We start from the raw sequence: 21115 nt of genomic DNA on the forward strand, positions 1-21115 counted from the left end.
TAACTTGAAGTCTTTAAATAACGATTTGAAGACTTCAGTAACTCAGCCAGAGGTTAGGGGCCTATTTCAGGAGGGTGGGTGAGGTTCTGTGGCCTACAGTGTGCAGGACTAGATGATCATGATGGTCCCATCTGACCTTGAAGTCTGAGTTACTGATTTTCATTTAAAAATCCTTTAAACAGTTTTACAGAAAAACATTCTTCTGTGGTTGGTTGTGGCCTCTGAACATTTTGGAGAAACAGTTAATTTTCCCTTAGTCTTTTTGGTTATTGGCCTGCGATCCACAAATATTGTTATGAGAAAGATAAGCTTTCAGGTTCAAATGCACACAATGAATAAACAAAGCAAATAATGAGTTAGAAGCTGAAAGTTAAATTGAAAATAAAAGATTTGAATCATCGAGTATTGAGAAAGCTACAGTTCATATCCTCCATGTTCACAAGTGCAACAGTGGGAGCTGCTGTGTGCTGAACAATCTGGTCCTTAAACTGTAGCTGGGAAGATTTACTGAGGGTTCATTTTGGGGCTGTACCAACAGATTGGGAGTTACTATGGCTTCAACACAAGGGAAGGAGCTTGGGTTCTGTTGGCGGAAAGAGTCAGGCCTATGATGTCCAAAAGGACCTGAGAATCTTCAGATCTTTGCAAAGGTTCAGATGCTTCCAGAAATGAAAGGCTTGAAAGCAGCCACCCCTTTTTTTGCATCTTTATCCTCTCCAGCAATTCTTCTTTTCCACTAAAAATGGAAATCCTGAGCAAAAATAATTCCAATGAGTAGTTCAGCATTGAGAGACTCAAGACATTCAAAACATTCAAGCTCATTTCAAATCACTCAGTGTTCTTACCTCATGTTAGCTAACACATGGCAATTAACAAGAGTTAAAATCCTACTGAATATCTTCTACAATCAAGACATTCTTTCCAGTCAAGGTTGAGAGGTCAAGCAAGGCAGTTATAGTTTTAACATGTTAGCAGGTCAAGGTAAATCCTGAAGAGCTCATTTCCCTTTTACATCAACATGCTATCACAGTGAAAACTATAACTGCCTTATCTTGACTAGGATTTAACCACGTTAGTGACCCTGTTAGCTATGAAAACACCTTTTTTTCCCCCCCCCCTCTTTCTTCCTCCCATTTCCCCCCACCCTGAGTGTGGCTGCACCCTGAAAGGTAATGGGAGTTTGGTATCTAACTCATGTAAGCTGCTTTGAAAATCCCAGCCTGGAACTGTAGAAATACTGTGTTACTGATAACTGTAGCACAAGAAAGGCAGTTTGGTAGGTGTGAGAAGAAATCAGTTTAAAAGTTCCAAAATTTCTTTTGAAATCCATGTTTAGTTTTTCAAAAATATGTTTTTCTTTTGTTTTTCTTTTAGTTTCTGAAGAGCTGAGTGGCCTGCCATGGGGAACCATGTAGGAAAACGAGATCAGAGCGCTGAGAAGCCTATTAAGGTAAGAGGGGAAAAAAATACTACAAGAGGAAGACTATAATATCAAGAAAAGTGTATGTGATGAAATGCCAATACACTTGCTAAGCTTATTGTTACTACTATTATTTTATAATCACAATCATTATATATATAATTTCTTAAAAGTGGGGAAAAAAGGGGTTCTGCTTTGGTGAATTTAATAATAGATGTGATATCTTAGCATTCTGCATGTTTAGGATGCACACTGGATCTGAAGCTAGCTAGTCATGGTGGGGCATGGACTCTGAGACCTGAAAGAATAGAAATGCAGCACATATTTAGGTAGCAATGTGCTGAGTAAAATGTTACTTGTTAACCTAGCTTATCTTTAATACAGTAACTATATAAAAGACTGATAATAAATAAGAGTATATTAGAAATGAAAGATTGTAATGAAAGCTGAGATTTTCTCCTAATCACATCGCTAGGACTTTAAGAAAAACACCTAATACTGTGACCCAATAAAATCGGGAGTGTTGGCCATACAATTAAGAAGCTCTACAGAGTTTGTTGATGCTGGTTATTTTCCAGAGAGGGGTAGTCAAAAGCTTTTTGCTTTCTCATGGTGCTTTTTTGTTGTGTGTTCTAAATTTGACTGAGAAAAAAGGGAATGCACAGAAATGATTTTATCTAGGAAAAAAATTAGTGTTTCCTTTTTGTTAGTTGATATTACTCATTTTGACACCAGAAAGGCTCCAGTGTACAAACTTTCTCCAGAAGATGACCATACCTATTGGACAGGTGAGCTGTACAGCTTCATCTGGAGGAATACTGGTATTTCACATTGTTATGGCACAAATGACCAATATGCCCCCAGAAATAAGAGTGGAAGTAGTAAAGAGATGGTCAGACCTTCAATATGTCCTTTTAGAAGGCAGGGCTAAGTGGTTAGAAAATGAGTAAACATGCTGGAAGGAAGAGGGAGAAAATAGAAAAATAGTACCATCAAGAGGGGATTGTGCTGCTTTCTTTATATGTAGCCATAGTTGATGTGTTTATGCTATGCCTAGCACAATGGGACTGTAGCTCTTAGATTCAACTCTAATACAAATAGTAACAAGGTGTTCGACCCTAGGGTTACCATACGTCCGGTTTTTCCCGGACATGTCCGGCTTTTTGGTAATCAAACCCCCGTCCGGGGGGAATTGCCAAAAAGCCGAACATGTCTGGAAAAAATACCACCGGCTGGGCACTTCCCCTCCCAGGCTCCGGCTGCTGTGCTCCTCCCCTGACTCTTCGGCTCTGTTTAAGAGCCGAGCTGCCCGAGCGCTACCGGCTTCGGGCAGCCCCCATGCCTCCAGACCCTGCGCCACTGGCCGGGCACTTCCCCTCCCGGGCTCTGGGGGCGCAGGGCCCAGAGTCATGGGGGCTGCCCGAAGCCGGTAGCGCTCGGGCAGCTCGGCTCTTAAACAGAACCGAAGAGTCAGGGGAGGAGCACAGCAGCCGGAGCCTGGGAGGGGAAGTGCCCAGCCGGTGGTATTTTTTCCAGACATGTTCGGCTTTTTGGCAATTCCCCCCGGACGGGGGTTTGATTACCAAAAAGCCGGACATGTCCGGGAAAAACCGGACGTATGGTAACCCTAGGGTCGAACACCTTGTTACTATTTGTATTAGAGTTGAATCTAAGAGCTACAGTCCCATTGTGCTAGGCATAGCATAAACACATCAACTATGGCTACATATAAAGAAAGCAGCACAATCCCCTCTTGATGGNGGGGCAGCCCTTTTCGCGTGGCTGGGAGGGAGGAGGGGGAGTTAGGGCGGGGACTTCGGGGAATGGGCGGAGTTGGGGTAGGGTAGGAGCAGAGTTGGGGCGGGGCCGGGGTGGGGAAAGGGTGGGGCCAGGGCCCTGTGGAGTGTCCTTTTTTTAAATACGGTAACCCTATTCGACCCCATTGTAGTTGATGCATCAGGTTAATATGGATTACTGCTTATTTTACCCTTTAAGAAATTATGTTGTCTTAATTTAGCTAGGTGAAGTCCACTCATGTAGGCACACTGCACATTGAGTTTTTTTAAAAAGCAGGTATGTGGAGCCTGCTGATAAGGAAAGAAGACAAGACATAAGGTGAATGAGCAACTAGAATGTTGTATTTCTTATAACTCTTTAGTTTATGGATCACCTTTCCTTCCTGAGTATTTGTAGTTACAATCAGAGTGTTGAAATTTACTTGCAAAAAAACCTTTTGTTAAGGTGGCGTTAAAGTTGTTGCTGTTCAGCAGTGACCTCTGCCTGCCATACCCAGATACCCAGGGCCGGCTCTAGCTTTTTTGCTGCCCCAAGCAGCAAAAAAAAGCGCCGTCCCCCAGACCCCCCGCCGGGCCACGCCACCCCCCGCCAACCGAGCGCTGCGCCGCCCCCCCGCCGAGTGCCGCCGGAACCCCTCCCCCAGAGTGCCACCCCCCCCGCCGAGCGCCGGAGCCCGCCCACCCCCCCCCGAGCGCTGAGCCCCGCAACGCCCCCCCGCCGCCGGAACTCCCCTCCAGCGCCGCGCCCATGCCGCGTGCCGCCCCCCAGCGCCGAGCCCTGCGCTGCCAGAGCCCGCCCCTGTCGAGTGCCGCCGGAACCCCCTTTTAGCGACGCGCTCGCGCCGCCCCCTCGCCAAGCCCCGCGCAACCGGAGCCCGCCCCCCCAGCGCTGCGCCGCCGGAGCGCCCCCCTCCCCGCCGCGGAATGCCGCGCCGCGCTCCCCCCACCGCCCCTTACCAGGTGCCGCCCCAAGCATGTGCTTGGGTGCCTGGTGTCTAGAGCCGGCCCTGCCGATACCCTTTTGGAATGTGGGATTTCAAAAGCCATATTCAAATATTAGAAAACTAGAAATGTTCAGTTAAGATATCTCCATGCATCTCTAAAAATAGTGTTAGCATTTCGTGAAAAGACAAGCCAGAGACTTACAAAAAAACAGGAAATGCATGGTTAAGGTACTGCTATGCACGCAATGCAGCCAGACTGTTGTAACTCTGCTCCATGGCAATCGGAACTGAAAACATCACAGTACTATACCCCTTGTTAGCAAAAAATCTGTGGTTTTTTTTCCTTTGCACACCATAGTTTTAAATCAGTCTTGCTTTCCTACAATCCCACAGTGAAGTGCAGAGCAGTTGCTATTGGTTGACAGAGATAAACCTAGAGATACTGAGCTGTTTCTCCTGCCTTGCAGTTGCACAACCGCAATTTAAAAAAAAATCTAACAATGCATTAACGGATTTCCAAAAATTAATTTCTTGCAGCTTTAGGCTAATTATATCCCATGCCCAAAAGAATGAAACAACAAGAAACTGTATTTCACTATCTGAACCCCTTCAGCAAATGAACTCAAATTTGCACCACACACTCTACTCTAGGTTCTGAACTGACATTTTGATTTTCAAGATGATTTCACTGTCTGTGTATATGTGTGTGTGTGTGTGTGTGTGTGTAAAGAGAAACCATGTTTAAACTTTAACTCTGGGGTGGCTACCTGCATTCTTGTAATAGCTTTTGACTGCAGTCACTACGATTTTGTTTACTTTTAATGAATCTGGATATTTTCTAATGACTGAAACTAGGGGGATAGAGCCATAAGATGATTTCATCAAACTACTGTGGTCAGACCAGAAGACTTTCAATTAGGCAGATTCCCAGGAGACAATTTCCCATACTTTGACATTAACTTGAAAATGTTGCAGTTTAATTTTGTCTTATCAGTGCACCATGCTAAAAGGTGCAATCCATAAATAATAAGAGGAACTGTATTAGTAGGGTTGGCAGAATTCCATTTTTTTAAAAATAATTTCAGTGAATAACATCAATGTTTATTTTTATGCGTGTGTGTGTGTGTGTGTGTGTGTGTGGTTTTTTTTAAGACTTTTGTCTTACTTTCCCCGCAAGTGTGAAAATTATGGGATGTGGTCAGACATTTTAATAGACATTGAGATTCAAGAACTTAAAGCTTTATAAACTGTTAAAACACAAATTGTCAACATTATATGTCAAAATATGCTAAGTAAATATTCTTAAATCAAGAAATCATACCTGTTTTTACTATTCATTCACTAGTCCATTTATAACAAGCCTAATTTAAGTATCTAAATCACTGCATTTTCTTAAGCAGTGTTTTTCTTACTTTATATGTCTGTACATTTTGATTTTTATCAATGGAAATATTTTTCGTCAGCATATGTGTACAGTGAAATCAACATTTACTGATAAAAATCTAACCCTTCCATGCCTATATGCGACTTACCAGCTGCATATGAAAACATCTGGTATAAGTGGGATAAACCTTTATAATTAAACAATATGTATACTTACTCTAATCAGTAACTGTCTCATCTCTCTTGTTGTTCTCTTATCTGACACCTGCACTTGTACAGTTTTTGTAAGATTACAGTAAATCATTCAATTTCTCTTCATTCCTTTTACTTCAGTGGGAGCTGCTGGGTGCGTGCTGCTTTTCATTTTATTTATGCAACAAAATAAAGATTTAGGTACCCAGTTTTGAAAAACCTTGGCCTATCTCTAAGTGAATATTGTGACGGGTTGGATCACAGAAACCCCCTTGGGAGCTGCCACCCGATGTGCAAAGACTACCCCTGCTTCTGCTTTCCCTGCCAGCTCAGGACTCCAGCACCCTGTCTTGCTGAGCCAGACACTCCTGTCTGGCTCCAGACACAGACCCAGGGTCTGAATCACTTGTCCCAAAGCTGCAAGTTTACCTGAAAACAGCTCGCAGTAGTGTGCTTGTCTTTAGCACTCAGATACCCAACTCCCAATGGGGTCTAAACCCAGATAAATCCGTTTTACCCTGTATAAAGCTTATGCAGGGCAAACTCATAAATTGTTCGCCCTCTATAACACTGATAGAGAGATATGCACAGTTGTTTGCTCCCCCAGGTATTAATACATACTCTGAGTAAATTACTAAATAAAAAGTGATTTTATTAAATACAGACAGTAGGATTTAAGTGGTTCAAAGTAGTAACAGACAGAACAAAGTAAGTCACCAAGCAAAATAAAATAAAATGCGCAAATCTATGCCTAATCAAACTAAATACAGATAATCTCACCCTCAGAGATGTTTCAGTAAGTTTTTCTCAGACTGGACACCTTCCAGGCCTGGGCACAATTCTTTCCCCTGGTACAGCTCTTGTTGCAGCTCAGGTGGTAGCTAGGGGATTCTTCATGATGGCTTCTCTCCTTCTCTGTTCTCTTCCCCCCTTTATATATCTTTTGCATAAGGCGGGAACTCTTTGTCTCTCTGGGTTTCCACCCACCCTCACTGGAAAAGCACCAGGTTAAAGATGGATTCCAGTTCAGGTGACATGATCACATGTCACTGCAAGACTTCATTACTCACTTGCCAGCACACACACATACAGGAAGACTCACAGGTAAATACAGCCATCTGCAGACAATGGGAGTCATCAAGATTCCAAACCATCATTAATGGTCCACACTTTACACAATTACAATAGGCCCTCAGAGTTACATTTTACAGTTCTAGTTTTAGATACAAGAGTGGTACATTTATACAAATCAGATGATCACACTCAGTAGATTATAAGCTTTGGAATGATACCTTACAAGAGACCTTTTGCATGAGGCATATCCCAGTTACTTACATTCACTTATTACCGTATTTTCTCTCAAACTATCTCAGTTACATTATATTGACTTATTATCAAGTTTTTATAAAACCATATAGACTGCACAACGTCACAAATATATTCAGCATTGGGGAGTCTTAAAGAATGGGCTTTCCTTCACTGGCCAGAATTTTACCCAAGACTCTGAAAAATAACAAGATGCTGATGAAGTGGAGACTGGTCTGGATTATTGAATTTTTACCAGTCTTAATTCTGAGCCGTTATTATAGTTCACCTTGCGTTGATGCCATTAGTACAGCTGCAAACCACAACAAACGCCTTCTCGATAACTGCTAGTAGCCACTCTTAATGCAACATTGGCTGAACTTCCCATTGATGACTCCTTTTGGCTTCCCCAGAGACTAAGCACATCATCATCTCCTCAAAGCGCATGGCCCCTGTTAGCACATTAGGCAAAGTTCCTTCTTAACTTCAGTTTCCTCATGATTAATAGCTGAACTACAACTGGAGGTATCGCGTCACCTGGCCGTTCTCATATTCTTGATAGACTGTCTGAATACATGGTAAAGTACATTAGCCATGAAACCTTGACAAAATAGATCAGGTGATGCTTCAAGCCTCTAGCTTTGCCTAAGAATTTGGGGGAAATTTATTTATTCCAGTACATTAATTTTTCACAGGTAGAAATTTAAAACACATGTAACAGTTTATTTAAAAAAAGAAAAAAAGGTACTCAACCAACAGTTTAATGACTTCTAAGTCATGGTTTTAAAATTAAATTGTATAACATGTTAATTCATACCAGAGAGGAAGACATCATCCTATGTTCTTTCGAGAACTGTTTGCAGTGGTTTATGAAATACTGCAGCTTATTGAAAAAATCATTAATGGCTAGATTATACTTAAATATTTTAACCCTGTGGTAGATAGCAGCACTGCTCTAGGAACACCACAGGGAAAATGGTCCCTGAAAGTGTTCCTGGGGTAGTAATTTGCTACTGTCCCATACCTGTAGCAGATTTCTTCCTCCGTCCCATGGCTCAACCATGTTGGCTGGTGCATCATTCCTTTCTGCCCATTTTGCACCAATCAAGAGAAGTACTTAGGGACAGCCCCTGTTTCTCAAACCCACACACATTTGTGGCAGAGAGGTGAAGAGGCTGTGCAGGGAGGTGGGAGCAGGATTTACACCCTATGTAGGCTTGGCCATGATGTGTTCCTTGTAACTTCTTAAATTGCATGTTAACTGTCTAAGCGTACAGGTAAACTATGAAACAAAAGATGTTGCTTGTGACTGTCTTATCTGTGTATCTCTGTTCAAAGACTGTGTTCCACACCAATGTCTCACTAAATTAGATAGCTTGATTAGATGGTAAACATTTCCAAGAAATGCTAAGAAGTTATCTGTTTTCTCTGTGTAAAGAGAAATAACTCAATTAAAGAAGTTTAAACTTCCCACTACTGAAGCACTACTCATTTTCCATTGCCTCCTTTTCTTCTCCCCTCTTTATCTTACCAGTTTTTAGGAGCTTTACGCCATGTACTTTGTTTGAGCCCACACCTGCTTCCTATTGAAGTCAATGGAGAGCTCTGCAGTTGAGGAGGAGAGATGAAACCTTTGGAAATGACTGGATCAATATTATAGCTGTACTAGCCATTTCATAAGCATTGCAGATGTACAAATGAAAGAATTAACACACTATCATTTCTTTTACCTCATTTCTTGCTCTTCAAAGTTGCCTAAGACCCAGACCAGCTGTGTGGTTTTACCAGGTGTTTCCGCCTGGTGTGCAGTACAGTGTGGCAACCTGCAGAAAAACAGAAGCAGCATTTTGATGTTGAGTTTTATTTCTTACTGTTAAATAACATTTTTGTGGAATTGGTAAAATCAATAAAAAGGATGTATTTATTTATTATTTTTTTAGTGCAAGAGGTATTTGAAGAAGAGATTAAAAACATTTTGGGAATGTTGTTTTAATATTTTTTTAAGGTAAAGCAGTCCATATAAAGAACATATTTGGCTTTCTGATTTGGGTACTGGTACAGATCAATGGTCCTACTCCCATGCATAAAACAAGCAGGGCACAGATTTGACTCTTCAACTCAGAATACAAATAGAAAGTTTGTGACCGAGAAAGTTTATAACAATATTTGTCCCTTCCCCGTTCTGCACGGCTGTGGTTTTTTCCTGTGGTTTTGCTGTTCTGTGTAGCAATGGGGTGCATATAATGGTGTATTCTTTTTTGTAATTAGAGGTAGTGATTTAAAATGTCTCTCATTTAAACGAGTATTTTCCTTTGAAAGCATGAGATAACAGAAAAATAAGTCAGGAGGCGGAGAGAATGGATTTAAAAAAATGTAAAAGAGGCGGGTAGAGGAAGTTGTCTGTTTTGAGATTTAATGGACATTTTTCACCAATGTGCCTCACAGGGTGAGAAGTTTTTCTGAAAAGAAAAGTCAGTTGGGAGTGGAGGAAAAATGCTTTTCTTGGGGTGGGTCCCAGGTTTATCCAGTGAGTGAGCTGGGCATATGTCTACACTGCGTTTGGGAGTGAGGTCCCAGCCCAGACTTGGGGAAGACAAAAATAGCTGTGTCAACAATGGGGCTAAGGCTCTGAAGCCTGGTGCCTGCCCGAGCAGCAGTGTCGAACTGTTTCCACTGCTGCTATTAGTGCGCAAGCACAAGCCCTGTTACCACAAGTCTTTGGACCTGAGCTGGGAGGCTCGCTCCCAGATACAGTGTAGACATATCCTACAGTGATATGGGCTTAGGTTTAGTGTGGCTAGGGTAGCGAATTGGGACTCAGGAAACCTGAGATTCTCTTCTGGTTCTACCATTGAGCTGGTATATGACTTTGAGCAAATCCTTTCACTTCTCTGTGCCTCTGTTTCCCTTTCCACTTTTTATCTATCCTGTCTAATTAGATTGTAAGTTCATCAGGGCACGAACTGTCCCATTATGTATTCATGGTGGAGTGCCTAGAGCAGTCTTGACTGGGGACACCAGGAACTACTGTAATACTAATCTGCTAATACCATATTAGCATAGAAGTGACTATGCTAGGTACCAGCATGAAGCCTCTGAGAACGTCCATTGTGCGGTAGTTGTTTCCAGGGCCTGAGCAGACTCCGGCTGAGCGGGGTGCTTGTGCAGTTAACTCAAAGTGATGTGCCTACTCTCTTGATAAATCTGACTCTGAGGCCCTGATTTGGCAAGGTACTTAAGCACATGCCTAACTTAAAGTGTGCAAGTAGCCCTTCTGAAGTCAATAGGACTATTCAAGTGTTTCACTACCTTGCTGAACTGAGGCCTGAGTGCTTATTAAACTTTACAAGCACTGGATTGGATAGGGATTATCATTATTATATATTTATTTGTCAAGTATCCATAAATATGCTAAGTGGCTTACATATACCCATAAAAGATATGGTCCCTTCCCCAAAGAACATACAATCTTAGACCTCAATCTTCCAGTGAGCTCTGTTCATGTGAACCCCATTGAAGGCAATGTGGCTCCACACGACAACTTTCAGGATAGTTAGGGGGCAAGAAACCTGATATGAGAGAGGAGCAGGTAGAAAATCAGGATTTAAGTGTCTACTGTTCATCATCATTATTATTATTCATTATTTATTATTTATTTATTTAATAATAGTTGGCTGCATTCTAAAATGTGCAGTATTGACAATTTTTCATCCATTTTGAATTTCAGTGAAAAAAGGTAAAATTTTTTTAAATGAAATTCGTTGTGAAGCCTTCATATTTCTTTTCATCCAGCTCTAACTATTCACTGTTAATCACTTAGTACCTGATGTGGCTGAGTATGCAGGGTTGTAAAAGTAAGGGGAGGAAACCATCCATAGTTAGTCTTTGTAGTTCCTTGTGTGGAGGGGGCAGGGCCATTGCCTTGTCCTCTCATCCCCTCCCCAGTTTGTAGAGCTGACCACTGCAGAAGAAAGTGCCCACTTCAGTTTTGTAAGGGTTGGTGCGTCCAGCACCTTCCCCTTGTGGCATTACGTGTCTCTAATGCAGAATGCTTTCTGCTAGTTCCTTTTAGCTTTGAAATGCCCCCACTTTGGAGTCGGATGAATGCCTTTTCAAACAAGGGTATAATGACATTTTCACTTGAATCAGCAAGGATATGGAAGAATTGAGGGCTTACACAGAGCCACATTTTCTGGTAACTTCACACCGGAAAATAATAAAAGCAAATAGTGAATGAAATGTACCATGTTTATATTGGTGAGCCTTGCCAAGGCAGGAAGTGGTGTGTGCATGGCAAAGATGGTGTGAAACAGAGATCTGGGCGTGAGAAGCAAGGATCTGTGTCCTTCCCCATATTACTTCAATGTACCTTGAACACTCTAATGCAAGGGTTCCCAAACTTGGTTTGCGGCTTGTTTAGGGTAAACCCCTGGCGGGCCCCGAGACGCTTTGTTTACCTGAGCGTCTGCAGGTACGGCCGCTCGCAGCGCCCAGTGGCCATGGTTTGCCGTTCCCAGCCAGTGGGAGCTGCAAGCAGCCGTACCTGCAGATGCTCAGGTAAACAAAGCATCTCACGTCCCGCCAGGGGCATGGCCGGCTCCAGCATTTCTGCCGCCCCAAGCAAAAAAAAAAAAAAAAGCCATGGGCGGCGGGGGCGGCAGGTCCTTCGCTCCTAGAGGGTGAGGGACCTGCCGCCCCTGAATTGCCGCAGGTGCCGCCCCTCTCCCTTGGCCGCCCCAAGCACCTGCTTGTTAAGCTGGTGCCTGGAGCCGGCCCTGGCCAGGGGCTTACCCTGAACAAGCTGCGAACCAAGTTTGGGAACCCCTGCTCTAGTGGTTCTCCGATCAACATGCTATGTCACATGTTGGAATGTGTTGCAATACCTTATGTGAAACAGAGTGAGCTAAGTCAGTGACGAGCAGGAATTTTCCCATATATAGTTAATTTTAGAATGTAGTTTTTAAAATTGTAAAACTAGTGCTTCATTACTTCCTTCTTAAACTAGTATCTAATTATTTATGTAACTAGTACAAATGTTACAAATTCTCAGTGTGAATCCCGAGTAAGCAGGCTTTGCACAGGGGTTATTTGCAGCCAGAGTGAGAGAGAATATTCACCTCATCCCACAACATGGAGCACAACTGTTTTATGACCAGTGCCATCCTCCACCAGGTGCAAGGTTGACTGGTGTATCTGTCTCTAGAACCATTCTCTTTGTATAGATCCCCTCTGTACAGGGGCTCTGCAATTTGCCCTGACCCTCCTCCCCTACAGTGGAACTTTCTGTTTCTTCTGCCTTTCATGCACCCATACTGGGGTGGGGAGAAGAAGAATTTGGGACATATTATTTCTGTCTCCTCTGCACTAAACCTGCTTGAATTTCTGAGATATTACCATCAGGAGAGCTGAGTCAACATAACTAAGGTTTAGCTAGATTCTGCATTATGCACCACTATAAAAATCTCAGCCTCTTCTAACTTCTGGGCTTACAGTATGGCCATAGCTAGGAAAAAATGTTTTAACTTGTAAATTCAGCAAATATGGCATGGAAGTCAGTGCAAGGGAATAAATATAGAGACGCCTGCATGCACTGTAACTTTTTCCTAACTGTAGGCATGCTTTAAAGACTGATGTTTAAGTTTGGACAAAGAAGGGTTTCTTTATGTAATTAGTATTCTTTGTGTACTCAGTAGATTGATTTTATCTGCCATTGCAGATCTGAAAACATGTTTGTTTCAGTTCTAAAAACCATGCCTTCATTTATGAGCGTGTCTTTTCCACTTTGAGCTGTTGAAAACTGTTTTGATATTTTACTTGTTATTAAACAGAATGTGAGTGTTCCCTTCCCTCTACTGTAAGATGAATGAAACAAATTTAGTTGGTATTAATTGAAAAAGCTTTTGCAGAAGGAGATTGCGTGTTTAAAGCACAGTATCATAGGTTATCTTCAGTATATCTCAGTGTAGGCCAGTGGAGAGGATTGGGAGTCAGAAGTCTTGAGATTTACTCTCAGTTCTGCCAGTGACTCAGTATATGATGTTAGGTAAGTCATTTAGGTCAAAAAGTGGACACTACTTTTGGGTGCCTCAATTTTTGGGTGCCCATTTGAAACCTCTTGAATCATAACTTCAGAAGCAATCAGCACCCCTCACTACTGTAGGAGCTCCTGCTGCTCAAAATGCCTGAAAAGCAAACTCAGGGTGTCTCAGGCTGGGTATCCAAAAACTTGAGGGATCCGGAATCAGCAGCCACTCTGAAAAATTTGGGCTTTAACTTCTGTGTGCCTCCCTGTTCTCTATCTGTGTAAATATGGTTAATATTTACCCACCTTTTTGAGATATGTATCTAATCTATTGTGCCTATAGATTCTAAGGTAAGGTGGGCAAACTTTTTTGGCCTGAGGGCCACATCTGGGAATAGAAATTGTATGGCGGGCCATGAATGCACACAAAATTGGGGTTGGGATGTGGGGGGCAGGGTGAGGGCTCTGGTTGGGGGTGCAGGCTCTGGGGTAGGGCCAGGAATGAGTTCAGGGTGTGTGAGGGGGGGCTCTGGGGTGGGAGAGTGGGGTGCGGAGGGGGGTGAGGGTTCCAGCTGGGGGTGTGGGCTCTGCAGTGAGGATGAGGAGTTTGGGGTGCAGGAGGCTGTTCTGGGCTGGGATCGAGGGGTTTGGAGGGCAGGAGGGGGATCAGTGCTGGGGCAGGGGTTTGGGGTGTGGGGGGGTGAGGGCTCCGTCTGGGAGCATGGGCTCTGGGGTGGCGCTGGGGATGAGGTTTGGGGGGCAGGATGGTGGGGTGGGGAGAGGTTCAGGGGTGCAGGCTTCGGGTGGCACTTGCCTCAAGTGGCTCCTAGAAGCAGCGTCATGTCCCTTCCCTGGCTCTGCACGTTGCCCCGTCCGCAGGCATCGCCCCTGCAGCTCCCATTGGCTGTGATTCCCGGCCAACAGGAGCTGCAGAGGGCATTGCTTGAGGTGGAGGCAGCATGCAGAGTGGAGCCCCCTGGCTGCCTCTATGTGTAGGAGCCAGAGCGGGGCCATGCTGCTGCTTCCGGGAGCAGCCCCTGACCCTGCTCCCCTGCTGGAGCGCCGGAGCAGGGCAAGCCCCATACACTGCTCCCCAGCGGGGGCTCGAGGGCCAGATTAAAACAGCTGGCAGGCCGGATCCGGCCCGTGAGCCATAGTTTGCCCACCCCTGTTCTAAGGACAGAAGGACCAATGTGATCACTCTTAGTCTAACCTCCTGCATAACACAGGCTGGAGAACTTCCATAAAATAAAACCTAAGGGTATGTCTGTGCTGCAGCAACAAGGTGTGATTCCCAGTGCGGGTAGACAGACTTGTGCTAGCTCTGCTCCAGTTAGTGAGCTAAATCTAGCAGTGTGGATGTTGCCATGAGGACAGTGGCTTGGGCTAACTGCCTGAGTCCAAGCCTGTCAGAGTTCAAGTGGCTAGCTTGATTTGCTGTCAGTGCTGCAACGTCCAGACTGTTGTTTTTAGAGTTCTAGCTCGAGCAGAGCTAGTGCAAAATTGTCTTACTGTACTGGGAATCACACCTCCCAGCTGCAGAGTAGACATACCTGTAGTGTCTAGGGATCACTGTGTTTACCAGTTACTATGTTTCTTAAATTGTTTATAACAGTGAACTAAATTTATTCAAGGAGCATTGCATCTTGAGAGTTGCCTTATTGATTCAATATTCACTTATGTGAGGTAACTTGAGAATAAATAGAGCCCCCCTGGAACTACTGTTACTTTAACAATAACTTTTTCTGGCCATAGTTATGGTCCTCTATCTTGACTTCTTTTCTGCAGGACTACTATAACTATTACTGTACACACATTTTCGGCAGAAATAAAAACAGATGATTTAAATGACAAAATGTACTCTGAGCCTGATTACTGAAGTTTATTAACTCAATGAAGTTACCAATATAAACTTAACTAACTTTTAATGGAGTTATCTCCAATTTACTCCACCAGGAAATCAGAATCAAGCTGTGTGCATGTGTGATCTAAAAGCCACTGTGAGCTAATAGGGATTTTACAAGAGCTGGTGGTACAAACCCATTCTCTTGATATTAGAGAAGTAAAATACAGATGATGCTAATGGTTTAATCAAATTCAAAGGATATTTACTTGAACTGATGTCTAGGGCTTGATCTTCCTCCAGCGAGGATTTTGTTATCTTACTTCTAGGGGAACAAGATAGGGCCTTTAGCTGTCCTTATTTAAATAGGCTTGATTCCGTAGCCCTGCTCAGATAATTAGGATTATTCACAGTATTACCCAGTGTGAGTACAGATTGCAAAATTGGGCTCCGTGTTGGGCAGGTCCTAAAATCTACACATCACTCATGGTGATAATCTTGATGAGCAGATATCCTGATTTACCAGAAATGTCACAGTTTAAAGGGACTGTCCCAGCTAGTTATAATGAAAGTTGTGATCTCTTGCTTTTGTCATAATTGACCTACTAGATGTCTGTCACCCTCTCCCACTTCTTCTCTCTCACTCTTCCTTCCTTCCCCTTTACCTGCCTGCTAGCTCTTCTCACGATCACCTGCATCAGCTTGTGTCTGTACACCCATTTCCTGCTAAAACCAGCTGCCTCTGGGCTGAGCCCAAATGCCTCATCTTCCTCTTTGTGGCCTTCTTCCTGTGGCATTTAGAATGCAACATCACATTTTGGCTTATGGGGTATTTTGGATGGTGCCTCATAAGCAAAAACATAGTTACATACCTGGAGAACAATGTGGAGGCAACTTGCTGACTGGTAGTTTGTATAGCTGAGCTTGTTGTCATGGTTAAGGGAGAAGCAGGAACCACTGCAGGAGAAATGAGAGGGAAAGTTGCATCTCCAAGGAGGGTATTTCTCTTTGTGAAAATGTTCTACCCAAACCAACCTCCTCCCACCTTTCACAGGGGCATGAACCTTAAGCAGGCTATTCCCAGGTGCCAAAACTTTCTATGTACCCAATCCTGCCATGCAAGGTTGCTGCCCATGCTGTTAAAATACTCCTTTATTAATAGTGTGATATATGAAGATCCAGAGAATCTCGGACTCTCCCCAGACAATCCACCAACATTTAGGTTTCATGTCATCACAACAGTTTGATGTTTCTCTTGCCTCATATCTCACAGATACCTGTGTGGTGCACCCTCTTGCACTCTGTAAATTCTTATTTCTCCTGGGCCTTTCACATTCTTATCTGCTTGTTTATTGAATTTATGGTCTGTTAGTTCAGGTTTAGTAACTTTCATTTACATATATCACAATATTGGTGAGTTAACCCCAATCTAATCAGCCAAGTCAGAGCCATGTGCTCTAAAACAGGTTGGCAGTATGTAATTATCTGATCAAGAGAAATAAATAAAAAAAAAAACATTGATCCATTATCCAACCAATAGTAGCCATTAACTAACTGCAGGCAACGAGTCATGGAATTCTTTCTTGAAGGTGCCAGCTGCTACCATGTTACTCCTTTGGCTCCAGATTATTGATTTTGTTGTTTCCTGCTGAGCCACACCAGCTGGCTCATCAGAAGTTCAGATGTGTCCCAGAATCCTCTTCATCAGGTGCATCAAAGGAAGTTTCAAATAAAAACAGTTAATTAGTTTTGCAAAGCATGTAGCTATCTCTAGATATCTCTGAAACACAGACTATCTGTGCATTACTAACTGATCTTCCCTGTTGTTGAAATTCACACCAGATGTGTAGCCAAGCCTTAGAACTGCAAAAGGAAAACACATGCACTATAAATACAGCTTCAGATGTTATTACAAATTAACTTTCCAAAACAAAACCATAGAAAGCCAAAGTTTATAATAAATGGAAACAGTTCTGCTTTAAAAAAAAAACAGAAGTTGAATGTCTGATTTGCATGGTGGATATTAACCAGCTTTTGATGATAAACGCTTGTAAGATCTGAATTTTGGATTGAAACTTGCCCCTCTTTAGAGAACCAGCACAAGGCCTATCTTCCACCTAAGCTGAATTTTGAAAGTTTAAATGTTACAAAGACCTTTATGCTGGCCCTCTGCACAGGAGTAAGTTTCACTGTTAAGAGCAGTGCTGTTGTGCTGTCACTGAGAAGGTTAACACTGTTTTTTTTTTTTTTTTTTTTTTTTTTAAATTTGTGTGTATTTTTTGACCACTGATTTGAGGACCAATAGTCTTTGGCAGGTTTTTTTGTTTTTGTTTTTCCACCTGTAATAGACGTAGGAATTATTGTGATTCACAGTTCTACGTTTTTCATTTCAGTTCAGAGACATGCACTGCTTTAGGTACTTGAAGTAGGAGCTCCTGCTAGACAATCTTAATCCATTAAGATCTTCAGGAGATCATCTCTACAGCTATACACCCTAGGAGGTGTGCAGAAGGGAAACCCCCATTCCTGTAGGCCCCAAGGAAAATGAAAAGTTCCAATAGGTGTCTATCCTGCTGAACACATAAGCTCCAGAGCCCTGGTTTTGTGGAATTTGGAGCTCTGCTGGGAAGAGATTCTTTAGCTGCCCTCCCCACTTCTCCCCCAGCTGCCCCTTTGTTTCTCTTCTGGTTTCCTCCACAGTTACCCTGAGAGATGGGTCTGCAATTTCAGGCTACGTCGATGTTTTTACAGAGCCACTACTGTGCTGAAAGCTCCACTAAAAGGGGAACCCCGGGGAACTGCTGGCTGGGGGCTGCCTTGGTCAACCTATTGCAGTCCTGCAGCCTGGGAGCCTGATGGGTGTGTGTGGAAGGACAGAGTACCCCAAAGCTAGTGCACCGGCACAGTTTCTCAGCAGATCCCCTGCTCTCTCCCCCTCCTCCCCCCCCGATCCATGTTTTTTATGATTGGAAGTAGCCTCACTCCCTGGCGAGTCTTACCATCTATCCTGGTGTTTGACTGGAACTTAGGCCAAATGCTTCCTTACAGTTACTCTGTCTATTTACACTAGGAATGAATTTGGCTTCATGGTGTTCTGTCAGAAAATCCTGATTCTTAATTAAATACATAACTAATTAGCGCTGTGTCTTCAATGTAACTTATTTATTTTTGAGAGCTGGTAGCTGAGAGGGAATCAACTGGGATTCTTGGCTGGCATCTGAGAAAGTGGAGGAAGTGTGTTTACATCTAATTAAATAGATTTACTGTGAGAGGGAAGTGCTTGGCACTCCATGGTAGATGAGTTGCAGAGTGTAGAATGGATTTTTATATTAACTCCACACCCATAACACAGCAAATCTAATGTGTTTAGGAGTGTTGATGTTGTTTGAGGAGCCGTATGTCGTAGGGAAATGCAACCTAGATGGAGCTACTCTAAGGTGGCCGCAAACTGGTTGGAAAACTGTTCCCAGAGAGTAGTTATCAGTGGTTCACCGTCATGCTGGAAGGGCATAACGAGTGGGGTCCCGCAGGGATCAGTTCTGGGTCCGGTTCTGTTAAATATCTTCATCAATGATTTAGATAATGGTATAGAGAGTACACTTATAAAGTTTGTGGAAAATACCGAGCTGGGAGGGATTGCAAGTGCTTTGGAGAATAGGATTAAAATTCAAAATGATCTGGACAAACTGGAGAAATGGTCTGAAGTAAATAGGATGAAATTCAACAAGGATAAAAGTAAAGTACTCTGTTTAGGAAGGAACAATCAGCACACATAAAAATGGGAAATGACTGCCTAGGAAGGAGTACTGCGGAAAGGGATCTGGGGGGTCATAGTGGACCATAAGCTAAATATGAGTCAACAACGTAACACTGTTGGGGGGGGGGAAAAAGTGAACATCATTCTGGGATGTATTAGCAGGAGTATTGTAAGCAAGACATGAAAAGTAATTCTTCCGCTTTACTCCGTATTGATTAGGCCTCAACTGGAGTATGGTGTCTAGTTCTGGGCGTCACATTTCAGGAAAGATGTGGACAAATTGGAGTAAGTCCAGAGAAGAGCAACAAAAATGATTAAAGGTCTAGAAAACGTGACCCATGAGGGAAGACTGAAAAAAAATTGGGTTTGTTTAGTCTGGAAAAGAGAAGACTGAGAGGGGACATGATTACCGTTTTCAAGTACATAAAAGGTTGTTACAAGAAGGAGGGAGGGAAAAATCGTTCTTAATCTCTGAGGATAGGACAAGAAGCAATGGGCTTAAAATTGCAGCAAGGGAGGTTGAGGTTGGACATTAGGAAAAACTTCCTAACTGTCAGAATGGGTAAGCACTGGAATTGCCTAGGGAGGTTGTGGAATCTCCATCATTGGAGGTTTTTAAGAGCAGGTTAGACAAACACCTGTCAGGAATGGTCCAGATAACACTCTCTTCTGCCTTGAGTGCAGGGGCCTGGACTAGATGACTTCTCGATGTCCCTTCCAGTCCTATGATTTTAGGTCAAAAAGCCTTAGATAATGAAGCAGAATATGGCTAATATTTCCACTGAAATTGAAGAAATAACATGTCCTGCAGTGCATGGCAAACTGATCTTGTGCTGATTTTTCACTCTTTCAGGAATCCGGTCTGCACACAGATAAAGCACATTGATTTTTACTCTCTCGGGGCTGGACCCTCAATGGGTGTAAATCAGCACAGTCAACCAGAACTGCAGTGGAACTGTGTTGATTTACACCAGCTGAAGATCTGGACCCTGTGACTTTTAACGTGGGTTTCGGTCAGTTACAGGGTATTTCTGTAGATTCACTTGCCTTGGCGAAGTTTGTTTTTTATCCAGGCTTTTCATTTCATTTTTGTCTTTGAGGGACTTCTTCCTCTCACACCCTTCCAAAAGCGGGATGGTTCTAATGTTTAAAAAGAGGTGATGTTTCAGGTTCTTTCAGATACCTGTCTACTTACTAGTGATAATTAAGTAGATTGGTACTAAACTGAACAGAGAGAGAATTTCTGCTCCAAAATTAAATAATCCAAGTTTTCCCCCTTTGTACCCATCTGAGAATATTTTTAGAGGAAAGAGGCCCTCTAATCTAACCTATACTTGAATTTCTTTGTATCCCTTCTGACTATGTTCTCCCCTCTCTCGCCTCCATTTTCTGTCCTGCTGTGCTGTATTTTTTTCTCCCTTTCTGTTACTTGCTTGCTTTTCCCTTTTTTCTCTTTTCTTTCCACATTTCACCTTTTCTTCACCCTCCGCGATACATGCTCTATACTGTCTCCTACTGTTTGATGGCTTCTACAGCATCCTAGAAGGTTTTCCTGTACATCCCATGGGAAGAGCTGTCTTCTAGCTCATTTTGCTGCTGCATGTGAAGGGGAGGAGCTGGACATGATGAATTGGGGGCTCAGCTCCACTCTTGATAGCCACTGTAGTTTGGGTCAGTTGGCATGGGTTCATTGCCCACCTCCCAGCACTAGCTTCAGCATAATGAAGAATGTTGCCCAATTCTATCCCTGCATAGTTCTTTTAACCACTTAGTCTAGTAACTGGGGTCTGGGGGTGGTAAGGAGGAACAGAGCTGGTTTCTTCCTCCAGAGGTCCATCTGGCTAGCTAATTGGCACAGTCACTGAGTCAAGCCTAAACCAAGCCTCTTGCTTGGTTCTCAGTTTTGCTGCTTGGATACCTGTTTCTTGGGGAAAGACCGCAACCATAAGGTTTTGCAGTTCTCTTGATTAGAGGCTAATGGAGCTAATTTAAAACCTTGAAATGGCTCACAGTTGATTTCCCCCCCCCTCTGCCCCCACGAAAGGAAGAATCTGGTGCTGCCTACGTGTAATGAGAGCAGGCTTAGTGGCTTGACCTAGGTAATTTTGAATCATTACAGCATTACTAGGAGCATGGTACAATTGCAGCCTAAGAGTTTTTGGTATATTAAATCCGTGGTTCTCAACCAGGGGTATACGTACCCCTGGGGATACGTAATGGTCTTCCAGGGGGTACATCAACTCATCATGATGTTTGGCTAGATTTACAACAGGGTACATAAAAAGCACTAGCCAAATCAGTACAAACTAAAATTTCATACAGACAATGGCTCATTTATACTGCTCTATATACTAGCCATTGAAATGTAAGTACAATATTTATATTCCAATTAATTTATTTTATAATTATATGGTAAAAATGACAAAGTAAGCAATTTTTCAGTAATAGTGTGC

At 43.1% G+C, this 21115-nt stretch overlaps 1 protein-coding gene across 2 annotated transcripts in view; it reads left to right on the plus strand.

Annotated features, from left to right (window-relative positions):
* The window catches only part of MBP (myelin basic protein), a 186502-nt gene that overhangs the window by 34759 nt on the left and 130628 nt on the right, over positions 1–21115 (plus strand). Inside the window, exon 2 of one of the 2 annotated variants that reach the window (XM_034762495.1) lies at positions 1375–1450. In XM_034762495.1, coding sequence (XP_034618386.1) covers positions 1400–1450 — 51 coding nt within the window. In that variant the 5' untranslated portion in view covers positions 1375–1399. Of the gene's footprint in view, positions 1–1374; positions 1451–21115 lie in introns of those variants that run through there. The other variant, XM_034762497.1, reaches the window with a different exon arrangement.

Source organism: Trachemys scripta, chromosome 2 (genome assembly GCF_013100865.1).
Source record: "Trachemys scripta elegans isolate TJP31775 chromosome 2, CAS_Tse_1.0, whole genome shotgun sequence".
Taxonomy (NCBI): Eukaryota; Metazoa; Chordata; order Testudines; family Emydidae; genus Trachemys; species Trachemys scripta.